Raw genomic sequence first — 19288 nt, forward strand, 5'->3', positions numbered from 1 at the left:
AAGACAACTTTTATGTTCCAAAATGCACAATCACAGTAGGTTGTAACTACACTAAAATGAGTCCTTGCTCTTAACATAGTAGTGCCTGATCTATTTACCTATACTACAGGATGCAATAGTCAAAACAAAGGACAACGGAGGCACAACAGTCTTGATGCATCATTTAGCATCAAAAGTATCAATCTTTATCTCTGCAATATTAAAAAATATGGTTAATTTCAGACTGGTTATGTATTTAAGCTCTAGTTATTCTACTGTAAATCAGCTTTATACAAAACCATACTTTGAATACAAAAAGGTTTTTCAAAATTTGACCATCAGATGTATTTTGAGATTACATTTGATAGGCATTAACAAATAGCAGGAAGGCCAACATCAGCTTAAAGAAAACACTTAGCACTGGATTTCTGTTAAGTCTATAGTAATTACAAAAAAAAAAAGAAAAAAATCTTTATTCTCTTACGAATGTTATTTAGCTCTCATTGACTTCAGCTGGTATTTTATGCATCAAGTGTAATAAAAGAATCTGGGCTTGCATACCTATATTGGTCACCCACATTATTAATGTCTCCCTGAATATTCTTCTCGTTTTAAAAAATTCGTTCCTTCCTTTATCTTAACATGTTACCTTAACTTCAGAATTTTTACTTTTCACTCAGTCTTTATAGATAGATAGATACATATTCTTTAAAATATTTTTAATTAAAGACTGAATAAACCGTCAGTGAAGATTTGAGAACGGATCCAATTTTATTTCTCTTCACATTTCACAAGCACAGAATTTCCTCCTTGTGCTTTGCATCTTAGTCGCATTCCTTCTGCTAGCTGCAAATTTTAACATTTAATTTCTACGTATTGTTAAGGAAAACACATATACACACACTCCTTACCTGCTGTTTTTTTGTGATCTCATTAGCCATTATTTTAGCAGAATCCAAGACCTCAATAGCAGTCTCGTCTTCCAGAATATTCCCTTCAGATGAATGTAAGGTTTCTAAAATTTTCTTCTCAATTTCTTTTAGATGCTTTTTATTGGCTGCAGATTGAAGGATGAGAGCATTTCTTTCCTCTTCTAATTCTGGTCTAATGAAAAAAACACATACAAAAAAAACAGTCAATGTTAATCTTCCACTGACTGTAAAGGAAGCCCATGAAGATGACTCCCTCTTCCTACAATAAATATTTGTGAATGTTCTCTTCAGTTTAAATGAGGACATCAGAAAAGATTTCTTTACTGAAAGAGTGGTTAAACATTGGAACAGGCTGCCCAGGGAAGTGGTTGAGTCACCATCCCTGGAGGTATTTAAAAGACGTGTAGATGAGGTGCTTAGGGACATGGTTTAGTGGGCATGGTGGTGTTGGGTTGACGGTTGGACTCGATGATCTTAGAGGTCTTTTCCAACCTTAATGATTCTATGATTCTATGAAGTAGGTTGTTACTGTTCAGCATATGTTTATAATTCTGAGTATAGGTTTCTTCACATAACTTCAGTTCAGTATTTGGAAATGATGGTCTAAATTTTAACATCTTAGCATTTTGCACATGCCAGTACATCCTAGTTTTCCTTTATCATATCTCTGCTGCCTGAAAAAACACCATGCGATATGCAGAAGTTGTTTACCGCTGGAAACGCTTTTTTAGCAAACAGAGTTTAGCCCAACTGCACAGACATTTCTGTACAACCCAGAAACTACTTCTCTGTATCTCTGTGAGGGTTCAGATAAAACCCATAATCAGTTTCAGAGGTGCTGTGCATTTATTTCATATGAAATTAAAACAAAATCCTCATAATTCTGCATCCTTGTCTGGCAGCTCAGTCAAACTGCAAAAATCACAATAATGATTTAAACTTCAAATAATATTTATACAGTTTTATAATGTTCAAGGAATATTTCAGGAGAAAATTGCCATGAAAAAACAATGATTTTGCATCTGCTATTTTAATTAGCTTGTGGACACTTACCCCACAGTAAACATGATAATCTGTTTCTAGTTGTCATATCTAAAAAGTTTGTTAGGGAATTTTTTTTTTTTTTTTTTTTTTTTTTTTTTACAAGCTGTTACTGAGCAACATTTACACCATGTAATATTCATTTTGCTTTACAACAAATTCGTATCTCATTTCCTTGGAATGACACCATAAGAATTTTAAATGGCTATTTGCCATAAAGGGAAACTTACCTCTCTTTCGCTACAACAATACCTAGCAATTGGTCTTCAAGTCCCTCTGGTGTTATCATAAAATTGAGTAAAGAAACTTTTGTAGCAAGTTCAGGCATATAATGTGGATTTCTCAGTTTTGTGGTAATAAAAAACTTGAAATCACTGGAATACTCAATAATGGTCTCACCAAGCCTGATACACTCCGTGCCTCCTAAAGTTAAGACAAGAAATGTTAAGAAAACCGTTATCTACTTTGATTACTTACAGAAAAAAATTACTTTTGTGATTACAGGCAAATTTCTTGTCAATGACAAATTTCCTGAAAAGTAAAAATAAATAAATAAATAAATAAATCTGATACTCTGAAAAATTCTCAGACTTCAGTGAAGCCACATTTTACTTCTAGCAGATGAAATCAAGTCAATCCAATTACTACCGTACTTTCAATGTGCATATAAAATACTGGAGACTGTAACAGAGCGCCGTGGAATTATTCTCAAATATGATATTCTTACAGACTATTCTTTCCTTGAATTACCTGTCTGAAATAGGAAACAAAAAAAAAAGGGGGGGAAAAAGTGTTTGAGTGAAAACCAGTAAAAATAAACTATGTAAGGAAGTAAAACATATTTGTGTTTATCTGCATTTTTTTGTCTTTTTCCAGGAGGAAAAGAAAGAAAAGTTGAAAACCAAATTCATAGCTACTTAGCAAATTTCAGAGAAACACAGGAAAAATGTGCCTTAAGCAAAATGCCTTGACCGTTTTTCTTGATTTGTACAAAATTTAGTAAAATATTAGTATTAGACTAAAACTATGAAAATGAACAAGCAAAACAATTTCATTGAAAATCTTCCCTTTGCAGAGTCAAGTGTCTTTGTTTAGTCTCCTATAGTGACATGGTGAAGGTTTTCACATAAAACCACTATTGTGATATATGAATGATATTTATTAAAAAATAAAATAAAACTTCAGGCTGTTGTGAAGTTACCTTCCTCTTACCACAGGCAGCAGTAAACCAGAGAGTAATGAGAAAAACATCAGACACTACCACAGACTATGAGATGAACATTAATGTAATCTACTTCATGGTTCAAAATTAATTTTGACGTACCTTGTTTAAAAGTCTGTTTAAGTAGCAGAGGTTCAAGTGATGGGTCTAGTTCTTCTCCAACATTTTCTAGAAGAAGTGGAGTTCCAAACTGAATGCAGTTCTCCAGGGTTCTCATATAATCTGTGTCACTGACCTTGATAACATTCAGGCCGTTTTCCTTCTCAAAATTCTTGATCCATTTATTTGCTTGACCTTGAGGATCAATCATTAATGGCCTAAAACATACAAGACAGTTTTCTCAGTGCTTGCAGGAGTTTTTCAAAATTTTAAACTATTTTAAAATGTTTCTGTGTCAGGCTGTCAAGGAAAAAAGTGATACAATTTTGATTCTGTTATTTTAAGAGATCAGTGAAATGGAGGTATAGGTGTTTTATCATAATTTGAAAAGTAATTCCAAGAATAGTTTTAGGAGTTGCAAAAAACATTCATAACATTTTTCATTAAATACATCACAATGCAGAATTTTTGTAAAATCTTGTTCTGCCTCTCCCCTGGAATTCTCAGTATTTGGAATATTTACTTTTATAAATTTTGAGTCCTTTCTCATATATTTTTTCACTTAAAAAAAATAGAAGTCAACAATTAGTTGCAATTTAAATCTGGGATGTTGGTATATCAGCTAGTGTAAGACTGGAAATGTAAGCAGGGCAGGGAAAGGTGGCAGTATTTTAATTTTGTTCAACAGATTTGTCCCCCTTTGTACTTGCTGATTTCATCTGTATGTATGTATTTTAATAAGTCAGACATGAATGATATCAAACACCTCCTCTAACTGCACCCTCAGAGAGGGTTATTACCACATAACTAAGCAACATTCTAAAAATGGAATTACACACTGTAATCTGAATATAATCTGAATCTATCACTAAGACTAATTCTTGAGAACACAGATCACAAGAACATCACTAGAAAGTTTTATGATCTTGTATTTCTACTGAGTGCAGAATATTTGCAGACAGCTATCACAAGTTTTCATATATTGTAATAGATACCATCCTTGAAATAAAATTTCATTTGGAATAAGAAAAAAAAAGTTGTTAAAGGTCCTAAAAGAATCCTTTATATAGATGTGAGTTTCACACACAATAAATATGTATAAAACATAAAAATGTCATCTGATAGCCTTATAACTGTAGGACCCTGAAGTGGACTGTGGTATATCTGGACCCTGCAGTTTACATAACCTGAATCTTATCATTAAACATGTAAAACACGAGGATTTCTGTGCTGTTCTAAACCTGATTCTTACAAATGCTTCATTAGCTATTAACAGGACAACAAGGTACTATATTAAAAAAAAAAAAAAAAAAAAGAGAAAAAAGAAAAAATAACAAATAACTTTATCCAAGAGCACTGCATTTCCTGAAAGGAAAGCTTTAAAGTAACTACATACACAAATCTCTAAAGTGTTATACCTCAAATTTCACAGGAGCTGGATATAAAGACTGCACTCCTGCTTTCAATTATATTGTCTCTACAGAAGCTACATGGTCTCTAGACATTTAGTTTGCTTTTTTTTTTTTTTAAAAAAAGTGAAAACTTGTTTGGATTTGAAAATTAAACCTTTTTGTCACCTACCAACGTCTTGAATTGTCAACAATGACCCCATTGTCTACAGAAAATATGTCAGTTGGCAAACCAGCAATATTCCAGGCTCTTATTTTTATTGGGTCACCAAGAGTCTTACTCAAAGAGAAATTCTCAGAACAAGGGATATTTTTCTCCTGGGGAAAAAAAAGAAAAGAAAAGAAAATCCCATTTATCTTTATTCCATGTTTCTTTACTTCTTTTATTAAATGCCACTTCAATCCAAAGTGACTATGTGCATTTCCTTTTAAGAGTTTGAAATAGGTCAAGTATAAGTAAAAATCCTAGGAAAAAATAAAATCATAGTTTCAATAGCTAACCATATTTCGCCACTGAATATTTACTCTCTCTCCAAATTTTATAGGATTTGTCTAGTTTTTTGTACATTCTAAATGTGTTTTGTTTGTTACATAAAGTTATGACAATGCATTACCTTAAGAAACTCACACACAGTTGGAAATCATCTAATGATTATATCTTCCATTAACTCAATACAGTAATCGGATTTGTTACTATTTAATGTCACAGTCACAATCACTGACTTCAAATCACTTGATTTATGAATTATGGCATTAGTATAAGTATGTTGGAACTGTCCCTTTGCAAACAGCATAATCAACCATTTAATTAACACTTCTATAATAACTTACACTGGCACATATTTGTATTTTTTACACCATACATAACTGCATTTTAAAGTTAATTCTTTCATTTAAAGGCAAAAAGAAAATTCTGATATTTTATTTAAGTAATAATCAAGCCTTACAAAGTCAATGATGTGCTCTCATTTCTGATATGCTACTTAAGTCTAGAATAAATTCACTGATTTAATTAAATTCAAATTTACAGAATATTGGATCAGCAGAATTTATCCCATTCATCTTAATGAGTTTTACTAGGCTAATATTAAATAAACAACAAGGGATTTTTGAGGTCTTTTGCAGTAGTCCGAAAAAAAGCAAACACTTATTTAAATCTAAGATAACCTCCTAACCTTGCACAGTTTGCTCCAATCTTTGGTACATTCTTGTCGAAATCCAGCAGTAAAAGCTCCCAGATATGCTATCACACCAGCTGATATCAGAACATCTCCTGTCAAATTATCATATGTGTCCTGAAGATCATTTGCGGCATTATTCCACCTATGACAAGCAGAAAATACAGAAAAAAATGGTGCTGAAACCTCCACATTAATGATATTGACGATAAAAATCAACCTTTTTTTGTTGTTGTTTATCTTAACTTCAGGCATAGAATAAGGACACTGTGTTTATGTATTTTATTCTTATTTTGAAGACTTTCTCTACAATTCTCCCAATGTTGTTGCCAATATTTTTACATTATAAACAATTATGAATCTTTCAAGATCCCAGACTGTTACACTCTTCAGCAGTACAGCGCTCAGACAGAGATACAGCTCAGAGAACTGAAGTTCAAATTCTATTTCTACAATGGCTGTTATATCTGACATTTGAACTTTAACCTGACCTTGATTTCTCTCCACCAAGGCCTCCAATCAACTTCTCTGCTCGTTCTAGTTTTTTAGCGCACAGATCAACCTGGAATTCTAAACGAGCCTTTTCTTCAGTTTTCTCAGTGAAGGTTCCTTCCAAAGCAGCCAAATGATTTTCCACTGCTGCAAGTTCTTCTCTCTTCTGATTCAAGAGTGTTAGTGTCTCTGCTAAGGACTGCTGTGCCTCTCTTAAACGATCTTTCTTGGGTGCAACCACCTATTCAATTACAACCAATACACAAATGCTTAAAGCCCATTTTTGTAGCTTTATTATTTAATACAATGCTTAGGGTGAATATACCAAGCAAAAGAAGTATTTCACAGCACTGAGGGACTAGGGTCAAAAACGCACCTTTGCAACCCTGTCATACACCTCCATTGCCATAATCCATTTACATAAACCCTCTGCTGCCGAGGAAGCTTTAGCCACCTTTTGTGGATCAAACTCAGGATTAGTCAAGTATTCACCCCGAATCTTCTGCATGACAGCTGCCTGGATAACAAAAGCATTATAGCTCAAAGTCTTGTGGCTGACACTTTAAAATTACACTGATTGATTGCCTTTTCTCTACACAATGAAATAGGAAAGAACTACTCAGTATTAATTGTGGTAGAAACCACTGCTCATTTGTTTCTTTTAATTTTCCTATCATGCTTTGTGGCCTTTTCCTGTTTTCACCCTAATCCTATCCTTATCCTTTATAATCATGAATTTGGTATGTCTTCCATGCGGCAGCTACCTAAGTGCTAAGAGCACTACAGTCACGTAGAAGCCTTAATTTACGCTGTCCCTTGTGCAAAACATGCTAATTTCATTATTTGCTCTCTTTTCTCAAGACACAGCTGTTGGGGATCATTATAAAAATGTATTTCTACTAATGTAAGACAAAATCTAAATTAATTACATTGCTTGTGCCTACTTTCGGGGACCAGTTTTATAAAGGGCAAAGCATATTCAATTTCCACTGAATTGGACAAACGGCAAGAATCACACTCTCAGACAGTAAGATCTTTGGGGGAGATGGTAATATTTTAAATAAAGTTATATAGCTATTACTTTTCTGCATTTATTGTATATCTTCTAGCATACTTAACAAAATATTACCTATTTTGTCAGCATTCATTCAATCAAAATAACACAATTAGAAACAGCCATTAAGAAGAGCACCAATGTGGGCAGTTATTTAAAAATAGGAAAAAGTTTGTGATGCCAGAGTAATTGATTTAGAAAAACTAGTACAAAAAAAGGCATAGAAAGGTTGGACAGGGATCAAATGTTCCCTGGTTCCACAAAAAACCCCCAACCAAAACCCAAAACAGAATACATTAAATGAGGCTAAAAGGACCCAGGTTCAGAAGAAACAGAAGGAGATAGCTCTTCATACCACTAAAAGTAGACTTCTGGAATGCTTTGTAAAAAGATCTTGTAGATACAGAAATTTAACATAGTCTTAAGGGGACTAGAGAAATTACAGAAGAGAGATCCACTGAAAGGTACTAAGCATACAGAAACTACATCTAGCTCTAGAAGTCCTTCATTTAAATTGCTGGAGGCTGAAAGAGTATTTGGAGAAATTACCATATATACTGTTCCTACTCCTTCCAAGGCACCTGCTTATGGCCATCTTTGGACACAGGATAATGGACAGGACAGACTATTTACTCTGATACAGTTTTTTAATGTGTTATTTTTACCTTTTGATGAGATACTACCTATAAATTGCAAAGTTAGAAACATTTGTGCACAGAAGGACATTTCATTCAAATAGAAGACAGGCTATATAGAAGCCTCAAAAATTCCCAAAGGGAATTCTAAAACCTTCTGAAATACCACTTAGAAGGCTCACCCTGAGGAAGTTCGACTCACTTGCCATGACCATACTCATCCCATAGAGATACCCTATCATATCGTAAAGATCTTTGGTCATAACAGAAGTTGACTAACTTGGGACAAATGGGGCCTCTGATATAGTATTTTCTAATTTTTTTTTTTTCCCCCCTGCAAGAAAGTGTCTACATGGTAAAAATCACTGAATAATTAGACAGAATTCTTACTGGAATATTGTCCTTGTCATACTCTTTCAAATCCTTTAAGAAATTGATGTCACCAAGCAGTTTCTTGCTTGGAGCCCAGTAATCCAAAATCTACAAAACACAGAAGGAAGTATCTTTTCAAGCTTTAAAAAAAACACACAAACAAAAAATGACAGATCTCTTTTAATTAAAACTCATGCATATTTAAATACTGATGACCTTGTATCTCCTTGAGACGTCAAAAAAGGAGAAAGTCTATCAGATCAAACATTTCCCCCAAACCATACCTAAAGCCAAAAACTGAATAGTGTCTCAGGGAAGAGTTACGTATTATCTATTATCTATATACGAGTCAAGCAAATTAAATATGTTCTCTTTACACATTACAAAACTTCGAAAATTTGGAATTCTGAAAGTTTTCAGTAATATAATGGATGCAGGCTGTAAGTACTTGCCTACTTTAGTGGACCTTGGGTGATCTTGTTTATTGAACAAGGGGTCTGTGTTGAGAAGAACATGAATTACACTTTTATTTGAAACTATTGTCTGTCATTTTACCTTGCCTCCAGTCCCTGAAGGATCTGCAATTTTTTCAGGTTTTATGTCTTTCATGACACAGACAGCAGCCATGACAAGTTTGACACCAGACGGAGGATTTTTCATTGATTTGACAATTGATATATCAGAAGGCTAAAATAAAAATCACATTTAAAAAAATGACAGATGTTATGCCTTTCTCGCCACTAAGATAAATGAACTAACAGGAAAAAAAGGGGAATTATAACACCATTACCAATGAACATAATTACAGAGGACTTTTAGAAGGGATGATACAGTGTTAGCAAGACAATTAGCAATATCCATCAATGTATCCTATGCAGGGGAAATAAAAATGAAATGAATGCTAGTAACTGTAAACTAATGATTAATTAAAATTATGTTTTAAAAAGTCTATGTCAGAATATTTTTTTATATACTTCCGTAAGTGTCATCTAAGACATCTCACATACTTCATACCTCCTACTATACTAAATTCCTGCAGGACTTTCACAACAATACTGCTTTCAGATCATGTGTAAGTCACAACAAGGACAAAACGTTTAAACCAAAGATCCAGATAATTCTTAGCCATAAACAAACGCCATGTTACACACTGACTGTCAACATTAACTTAGCTGAAAGAGTTAGCATTCTTTCCCAAACAAATGGAAGAGTTTCATCATGTTAAATAACTCTTTCAAATGCTGAATTTTAGATCAGCTTGCCTTCAAAGTGTCAAGAGCATCAAGTGCGGCCTCCAGGGCTGGGATTGCCTCTGCCAGGTCACTCTCACATTCATTTTTCAATGTCTGAGCTTCTTCAGCTTTTTCTGCAGCAATTTCTTCATCTACTTTTACAGTTTTTCTTTTTTTTTCTACTTCTGCAGATTCTATTTCTATAGTCTAAAGAAAAATACATGAGTGAGCTTCCTATTGAGCAGTGGATGATCAAATAAACTGAAGTTATCTAGTATAGCACTTGGGGAATACTGTAAAATATAAAGAGAAAATTGAAGTATTTCAGTATTTTCATATATTTTCAATTTATGTTAAGGGAATAATTTGCTTCTTAGCATAACGTAACGTCATCATGGAGCTTTAACAGTAGGTAAACTGCATGAAATCAGATTATTGTCAATCAAAGCTACTTAAAATATGTTTGAAGTTCAGGAGACAAGAAACTCTTCACGTTTGTCCATCAGACTGTAACTAAAAAATGACTAGCTTTTATAGTGAGTTTTCATAGCTTCATAGACTATAACACTGACTACTGAAATTTATTTTCTTTTCAGTGATGAGTCAAGCCTTCATCCAAGTACTCCCTTTTCAGTCCTACATTAGTGACATCTAGTTTTCTTAGAGGTTCGTAGGAGTAGCTAGAAGAGATATAAGTTTTTTTTACAGATACAGTGACAAATCAGAAGCAAGTGCATAAAAACGTCAATCAAATCTTGGTTTTTTGTGATGCAACAGTAATATACTAGGTAAGCGTATTTTCACAAGTCAGAATTTTCAAAGACACCTCAGAGATTGGTTCCTACATCCCCCTAAATTTCTATGAAGTTAATCCTTTTTAGGATCTTCTAAAAATCAAGCATATAATCCCTGTGTATGCAAAGACAGACTGTGCAAAGCTGTTCTTGTTTATTTTGTATGCTGAAGAACTATTTGTGGTTTTTGCAATGTTTTGAATGACCTTGGGAAATCCAGTCTAACCACTATCAGCATGAATGTTCCTCTAACATCCTTCAGCATGGAGCTTAGGCAAGGACTGTATGTCCAGAGTCTGTATCTTACATAAAGAACACAATTTTCTTCCAGTTCTAAGGATATAAGCATAAACTGTGGCAAGTTTCACAATACCAAAAACCCCAGTAAACAAGTGAGCTCAAAAACCTGAACTCAGCTCTTATTTTCTGAAAGTCACATATCAGCAACCTTATACAAGCATATTCTTTAGAACCTGCCTACAATCAGCTGAGATACTGAAGTAGAAGTACGATTAAGATTCCTCATTCAAAGCTAATTATTACAAAGGTGAAATTATGGATCCCAAGTATACACATGCTTACATTAAAAACCATAAAGTGGTATTTGTATAACTCTACCTTCATCATGTTTGCATTATCCAATTTAGCCTCTTCCAGTTTGGGCTGCAGCTGAACTAGTTCTTGTTTCATCTCACCAACCTATACATACGCAAAAGAATCAGGTAGGATTCAGAAGTGCCAAGTACAATTTCCAACAATTACTATAAGACCTAGATTTTACCTAATGACTAATTTATTGATAGAAGGAAATAACATTCAGTTTCAAATCAAACACTTCAGAGACTTATTATGATCTCATATGTACAATCTCTAATTTTAAGAGCTACGTTCACTTATAGTCACCAGCAATACATGCTTAGAGGTCTGTGGCCTCTAGCACAACTGCTAAGACTGTAGGAAAGAAAAGGCAAAATACATTTCTTATAGTTCTATTGTTGAAGATCAAGCTAAACAAAATCTGAAGTAATGTGTTTGACTGACTTCTCCAGGATAAGACCTGCTTTTGCCAAACATTTTGTATTTTCAGTTCCATTTTTGTCCTAACTCACTTGTGATTCAGCAAAAGCTAGTTTATCTAGTCCATTCACGTATTTTTTCTTGGCTTTCGTTACAGTGTCTCGTTTCTGAGTAAGAAGTTTCCGAAACGCAGCAATAAGCTCAAGATAAGAAGTAGGAGTAACGTAATTATGGCGTCCCAGACTTTGCAAGAACCTTTAAAAAAAAAAAAAAAAAAGTGCCTTATAAGTTTTGTTTTCTTTTTTTAACTATTGTTAGCAAAGTTATGTAACTGACAAATAATAGGAGTAAACAATTTTGACAATTTTATGTAATATTTTTATGCAGGCAGATAGCATACATTAACTTTTAAGACAGAAATGAGTAGTAATGAAACTCAAATCACCTACTATTTTGTTGTTTCTTGCGTCTAAAAATTCAACTTCTGAGTTCTCTGTTGCTTGATTTACTACTTTCGATAGCATAATGTTTTCCCTCTTACTATTTCTATAAATTAATGAGTTGTTTTCAAAAGAAACAGACTGACCTTACAGAGAGTGACAAAACTGAAGTATGAAAATATTTACAGATGGGCACAACTTCCTGACGCTCACTGTCTGTGAGCTGAAGTGTTTCTAAGAATTTATTAGCCACACGTTCAAGGGCATCTTCAGGCCACGGCTGAGGGAGAAGTGAGGAGATAAGCATTTGTAAGATTCAGCTGTTAGCAGTCTTCATACTTTAAAAACAATTTTTACCATTCAAAACACCAGAATGAGACATACTAGTCCCAACTATGTCTCAAGAACAATGAACTGATATAAGGGTTAGATCAGGCAGCAAGGTCACGCTACCCATGCAATCTTTTCTGGCAACTCCTGGCTGATCTTCTAGTTAAAAGCTACATATTGCCATTCTATCCAAACATTTCTGTGTCTATGTCATCCTTTGGCAGAAAAATTAATTGATGTCAGCACCAGGCCAAGCTATAGAGCTGACTGCACTTTATTGAGAGTAACACCGCTTACATTAAGGATCGTTAACTACAGTAATTTTCCAAGTTTTATTCTGCTATAAAAGATCTACTGATAAACAACAGGACTTGTATTTGCTAGTCATTCCCATGACGCATGATCTGCTTAACAGGCAGCAGAAATTATGATCATTTTACAATCACATTGAAATGGTTTCTCTAGTCCTTTAAAACATACGTGTTATGCAATAAAATAACCATCACCAAACTGAGACTATTCACTACTTCAGAGATGTAAAATTTGTAGCAACAAAATTTAAGTTTGTTTAATTGTAGAAATACTGAGATCGCACACCAAAGAGCTCCCAAAATATTACAAAAAATGCCCATGCTATTTTAAAATTTTGAAAAACATGAAGTACTTCTATACAGAACACAAGAGAAAATCTAACGGGACATGAAAATATAGACTGTTAGAAAACTGAAGTAGTTTGTTGAGGAAACAATATAAATATTTTCACATACCTGGAACCAATCAATAGTACAGCAGTTGATGAGTGAGGGAAACTGTCTCAGACGATTGCGGAAAGCATCTCCAATTGGGCTGAATGCCACCACGATATGGAGATTTTCTTTGCAGCAGTTCACAAAAAACGCAAACAAGGCCAAGGGACTGAGTTCTTCATGTTTATTGCCAGCCTGAACTATTGCACGAACAGCCTTAGGAATAATACATAGGGTAAGAACTGTTATATTTCTCATTAAACACTTCTGAAGTCCTATAGCAATCCTGTTAATTTTAGCATCACCATGAAATAAAATTTTTTATTGATAAATGAAACAGGTAGAATAAATTAGAAAAACAGAACAAGTAGTAAATACTATTTGAGAATAGGATTACGATATTTATCTGTGACCCTGACAACTCATTCTAGAAATGATCATCTGCTGCTTTGAGCAACAGAACAAAAACTAAAAATCAAACCCAAGATGAGTTCCAGATGGATAAGACACATTAAGATGAGACAGAGGGTCAAGACACATTCTGAAAAATCAGAATTCATAATTAGCTCCCTCAAGAAATAAAGAACCAAAGCCTTCTAATGATAAATACAACTATCAGGCTTAATTACAGTCAAACCTCAGTCACTCAAAAGATTTAGGAGATACAAACAGATGAGGCAAATTACTACTCTCATTACACAAAAGCCACTACCACAAAAGCAAATGTTTTTCTTACCATGTATGCTGTTAAGTGCCATGTAAGTCCCCTAAACAACATTTCAAGACATTAACTTACTAAGAACTTTTTTAGCTTTAAGATTATACTAAAATATGCTGTATTTACCTAATTGGAGAGGAAGATTTACATTTCAAACATCAAAACTTATTCCATTTGTTCATTTACCAAAACCAATAATTTCTCAAAAGAAGAAGCAACCTCTAGATTTGAAACTAAAGACTACTTCATAAAAGTATTATCCTCAATTAATTAACAATCCATGAAACACTGACTATAAACCCCTAAAACTTAAATTCTTCTTCACAAAAGCATGTGTACTATACATAATCCCACAATTAAAGTAAGTGACAAAAATTAATTTAGTAGCAATAGAGTAAAAGTGGAAATATTTTGATGGAGCAGATTTAAATGAGTAAAAAAACTTTGCTCCAGTTGGCGTATTATGTATAGCTACTAATTTTTAGCATACACCAATTGAGTATGTTTGTACAAACTGTAAAATTGTAAAAGAGCCACATTATCTTAATATTGTGACTATATACCTGGCAAGAATGAAACAGTAATAGAGAAAGATTATTAGAATTATAATCTAACTTCTTTGCAAAATATATGGAATGCAGGTATCAACATGTTCTATAACTTAAGTGCAAGAAAAAAAACAATACAGTAACATTTATCAAGTGATATAGCTATTTCAATAAAGAACAGTTGTGTATGTACTAAGAACCACTTTGAATGTCAACTAGAAGCATACCTAGGTAATTTATTAGTAAACATACCACAGAGATATGAAGACAGCACAGCATACAGTTCCAAATATTGTTAGCTAACATTAAGTTTCCAACTTGATGTATACAAAGATTGATGCCTCTCCCTCCCAACTGGTGATTGCTATTTTGAAAATCCAAGCCTGATTTTAGTTAAGACTTTTTTTTAAAAATCGCCCAAGTACATTGCATCTTTACTTTTGAGCCTGAATTCATGGAGCACCCTTCCCCAACTTCTCTCTGAGTAGAAGTGTCAAGACTATGAAATTCGGTCTAACAATGCCCTAGTGCCCTAGACAGCAAGAGTCTATTGACAAAGGCAGGCTGAGTTTTCTCAAAAAATGTCTTTGTCCTTAACTGATCAATGAAAACACGATGATGTACATTCTTCTTTTGCACAATACACTGCAAACAGTAACTGTGGCCACGGGGTATTTGTGAACAATCAAAGTTCCCTACGTGCACAACTTAATGTGTTTGTGAACAGAACGCCAGGTCAGAATTAAAGCTAGTAGTAGGCATAAGCTACTCCATAAGTTTACTAATAACTGGCTGGTTTATCTAAGGTCTCAAAAAGTCACAGAATTAACTGCATATATCCAAAAGCCCCACTTCACACTTAACTGACAAAATAGCTTAAAAGGGAGGTGACATTAATGAGAATTTCTAAAGATACCTCTGTAATTTCTTGTTTTTCATCTGCTGCAAAAAGATTGGGTACTTCCCCAGTGTTGAGGACACTGTCAACATCTTCTAAAAAGCTTTCTTCTTTAATTTGTGCATCTGTGATTATAAATACAGTTTTCAAGCCTTTTACACCTGCATTCTTCAGAAGACTCTGAAAATGCAAGACAGTTAAAATACTGTACAATTCCAAAACACCCTTCCTCAAAATTAAGTCAAAATGCAGACAGGTTATTAATACTCACTTTCAGATCTTCTCTCCACTCATTTGTACCGTAGGTCTTAGAAATCTCTGGTTGAAAAACACACATCTTTGCCATAAATGCCGCTAGACGAGTCAAAGACTGACGTCCACTTCCTCCCATTCCAACCAACAAAGCATTACCCCCTGGCTGCTTCAGAATACGGCTTATACGAGACAAATGTTCCAATACATACCTGTATTTGAAATGTGCTGATTACCAGAATGGCAGAAATACATATGCATTTGTGCACCTATAAATCTCTGAAACAAGTATAGAAGTAGCATCTCCAAAACAAATTTCTGAAGGCAGGGTGGGGTGGGCGGGAAGAGGAAGAAAGCGAGCGGGTATGCACCACAAAATAAAATAAAACTCGCAACTCTTCTATTATACAAATATCAGTATTTAGCTAAATTACAAATGACTACAAATTACTGAAAGGAATGATCAGTGGTGAGAACCAGAGCACTACATGGATAAAGGTGTCAAAGAAAAAGAAAGAGAAACAGGCAGAAATTCTCTGCTTCTAAATGATAACAGTATTATCAGTTTTAACTTTCTTGAAGTATAACAGTTTAAATACTTTTTAAAGGAACAACTGGGGAAAAATGGGTTATATCAACAAACCTCTTCCTTCCCTCTGCCTCTGACAGTGTTTTATAACTTACATGTGAAATAGATATTGGAACAACATCTTCAGAAAGCAGTATCTGCACATTACTGAGAGTCCTATCTATTGTGAAAACACAAGCATAGTTTATCTTGGAATATGCAGCAAGGTCTACAGGAAATGGCCTGTTTAAGCACAGGGCATGGGGTAGTTAAAGGAAGCTGAGCAGCAGTTAAAAGTGGTCTCAAAAAAAGGTTAAAGCATTTCAAAGAAGATAAATTCTTGTTTATTTTGATTGGTTAGAAAAATAAAGGAGTCAAATCCAGATGTTATTCATGAGATTGGACCCTAAGGCTACAGTCAGACATGCTCTCCTGGCTGCTGTTCAGTGAGGTAACTGGGATATTGCTTCTACACTCAGGAAGTGGCCTCTGATCAGAGGGTGCCAGCTCTTCAAACTCCCAGCATAATTGTATATACAGGTACTCAGAAATCCAGCTTGTCAAAATGACCTAGGCTGAAATAAACCGCTATTAGAAGTGTTTAAACTAACCCTAATCACCTTCACAAAGCATCTAGGTGTCAAGTTACACAGGCAAATATGAAGAGGCAGTAATCTCTAGCAATAGGGAGGAGGAAGGAGTTGTGACCTCCTAATCTGTCTCAGTTGTATGTACCTCTGCCTGATCACAAGTTAAGGTAGCAATAGCAACCTGCAGAGTCTAAAATTTCACAGGATTAGCTGCAGCACAGGCTGGGTACATGCCCCGAAGTCGGGCATGGCTGTGCTGCATAATAACAGAGCAGACAGACGGCTATGACTGTGCTATATCTCACTCTGCACCTCACAACCTTAGAATCCTTGTCCTTGGTGAAACGAAAGTCCAGTGGCTACAGGCAAAACTGACATTCATCTTCACTGTAACACAGGCCTAGCAGAAGTAGAGCAGCCACCTGATTTGGTGCATAATGTTTCTTTAACAACCAATGAATATATTCAAAGCCCCTGCGGAGAAAAACTTCTCATTATTTACTTTTGGATAGAAAAAGCAGGGGCATAAGAGAAAAATCAGTTCACTTCCATCCGAAAAGGTGTAACACTACAAACACTTTTGTGGATGCGTAAAGGGGAGGAGACATACAAAAAACACAGCCCACAAAATTGGATATACTGAATTATCAACTGCTGCTTAAAGCTCTTAATAATACAGATCGTATGCACCTGAAAACCACAAGGTTCATTCTTGTTTTGTGGGTTTGATTATATTCATCCAGACACTGCTCCACAACATCACCGAACAGCTGAATGCTTGGAATTTCAACATAAAGTCTTTCATCTCCCTCAAGTTCTGGAATCATGTAGTCACCAAAAAACAAACTTCTCATGTCTTCTTCTGTTATCTATGGTAAATATGTAACAAATTATGAAGCTTAATATTTAATGAACATATTCCTCATTGGAGTTTTAGAGAACAAAGGAGAATTTAGACAAATACTCAAGACATGAGAACAAGCACTCTGAAAAATTTTGACTCACAGACAACACCCACCTCAAAATTCTCTATTTCCCGTATTAAACAATATTACTTATTCTTAATTTGTTCTTGGAAAACAACTGGCTCAAATAGACATTAACAGTCTCATAATCATGACCTTCAGATTACACCAAATTTATAGAGATGTATGTTTAGCAATTTTCAATATATTATGAAATGGATAACTAAGACCACAAAGTTATATCTTCTATACATCGATGAAATGACAGGGGAAGAAAAAAAAACAGAAAAAAGGAAGACAAGGCATACAGTATAACATGATTATACATAATTTTAAATACTAAAATTTCGTAACAATTACAGAATGCTGTTTACCACACAGTAACTCAGTCATAGGCTAAATTTAAAAAGGGAATGTTTCTTTATCCTGTAAATCAGGTCTCTTGAAGTCCATTTAAGAGTATTCATACTTGTATTTTTCCTTGCAGGCACAGTACTGTGCGCAGATCCCAGCTACTTTTGTGGTAGTGATTTATAAATTACGCTGGTTGTTTCTGTTATCTCCCATTGCCCAAAGATTCCGTACGTGCTGCTACATTTCCAAGAAAAGATGTGAAAGAATTTTTTTGAGAAATTGCTCTGCTGACCTACTGATTAATTGGATGCTTTACTTCTATGTGTAGACATATAGAAGCCTAATAGAACACTACGCTGAATAAATTAAATAAGATATAAATACCCAGGTGTTTTTCAGGTAAATCTGAAAAACTGTTGCACTATTTTTTTTAATTGAATAAGAAACAAGTTTTTGTTTCACTATCAGATACATAAAATTCTTTTATGGAACAGTAATAAGTTTACCCACATTTTAAATGAAATATTTTTTGAAAAGGATGTTTACGTACAACAGTTAAGCCCTTCCAAACTTTTTTACTTTTTTTCCAAAGAAGCCATTTTGCCAAATTCAACTCAAATTTTCAAGCACATTTGATCCAAAATTTCACCTGTAATTGAGAAACTTTCTAGTCCTAAATTTATCATGAAAACAATTGTTTTGCAACAGGTTAATCGTGATACTCACTGGTGTTTTTGCTTGCTTCAGGTGTGCAAAAACTGAATCAAATGTTTCTTTGAAATGTTCTTTCACAATACTTTTCATTAAATTGAACAACCAGGCTCTATCATTGTCTTCCACTAGACGGTCATAGAAGACACGAAATACCTCATGTACAAACAGCCGAATCATTACATGTTTGCTTTCAACTGATCTTCTGTTAATGAGCAAGCAGCCATGGATAACACGTGAAAAGTCACGCAGGTTGAATATATAATGAGATTTGGCTGGTGTGGGCAAAAGATTTTTGATGGCTTTCTTATACACCTTAAGATAAGAACAACAAAAAAGAACAAAATCAACAAAACAGTAACACCAAGTATATTATTATAATAAACCTTAAGTGTCTTCTAAAATCGTATTTCTCCAAGAAAAACATTTCACACTTAATACATCCTAATAATGTCTAAAGATCTTGAAGCCCTCTGAATGTATCACATGTATCTCATGCAGTTCTGGAACGTACACGTACTACTAACCTAATTGCAAATGGGAAAAGTAATTGTAGCAAATGTAAAGAAATCTGTTGTAGGACCAGGAATACCACTCAGACCTCTTGACTTCCTTTAATTATATGATATCCTCCTTCAAGTGAAGGATCAAATGATATGCAATGGTAACTTCCTAGATTTTCAGTTGTTTAAATCTATTTGTTTGCATATCT

At 34.3% G+C, this 19288-nt stretch overlaps 1 protein-coding gene across 1 annotated transcript in view; it reads right to left on the reverse strand.

Moving 5' to 3' along the window:
* Positions 1–19288, reverse strand: part of DNAH12 (dynein axonemal heavy chain 12) — a 74995-nt gene that overhangs the window by 13398 nt on the left and 42309 nt on the right. Inside the window, exons 40-57 of the mRNA XM_076345859.1 lie at positions 18592–18891; positions 17237–17415; positions 15408–15600; positions 15155–15316; positions 12994–13188; positions 12043–12176; positions 11549–11711; positions 11058–11138; positions 9676–9852; positions 8969–9100; positions 8432–8521; positions 6729–6869; positions 6352–6593; positions 5858–6005; positions 4855–5000; positions 3277–3491; positions 2183–2375; positions 891–1083 (exon numbers count right to left, since the gene is read on the reverse strand). Coding sequence (XP_076201974.1) covers positions 891–1083; positions 2183–2375; positions 3277–3491; positions 4855–5000; positions 5858–6005; positions 6352–6593; positions 6729–6869; positions 8432–8521; positions 8969–9100; positions 9676–9852; positions 11058–11138; positions 11549–11711; positions 12043–12176; positions 12994–13188; positions 15155–15316; positions 15408–15600; positions 17237–17415; positions 18592–18891 — 3084 coding nt within the window. The remainder of the gene's footprint in view (positions 1–890; positions 1084–2182; positions 2376–3276; positions 3492–4854; positions 5001–5857; positions 6006–6351; positions 6594–6728; positions 6870–8431; positions 8522–8968; positions 9101–9675; positions 9853–11057; positions 11139–11548; positions 11712–12042; positions 12177–12993; positions 13189–15154; positions 15317–15407; positions 15601–17236; positions 17416–18591; positions 18892–19288) is intronic.

Source organism: Aptenodytes patagonicus, chromosome 8, assembly GCF_965638725.1.
Source record: "Aptenodytes patagonicus chromosome 8, bAptPat1.pri.cur, whole genome shotgun sequence".
Lineage (NCBI taxonomy): Eukaryota > Metazoa > Chordata > Aves > Sphenisciformes > Spheniscidae > Aptenodytes > Aptenodytes patagonicus.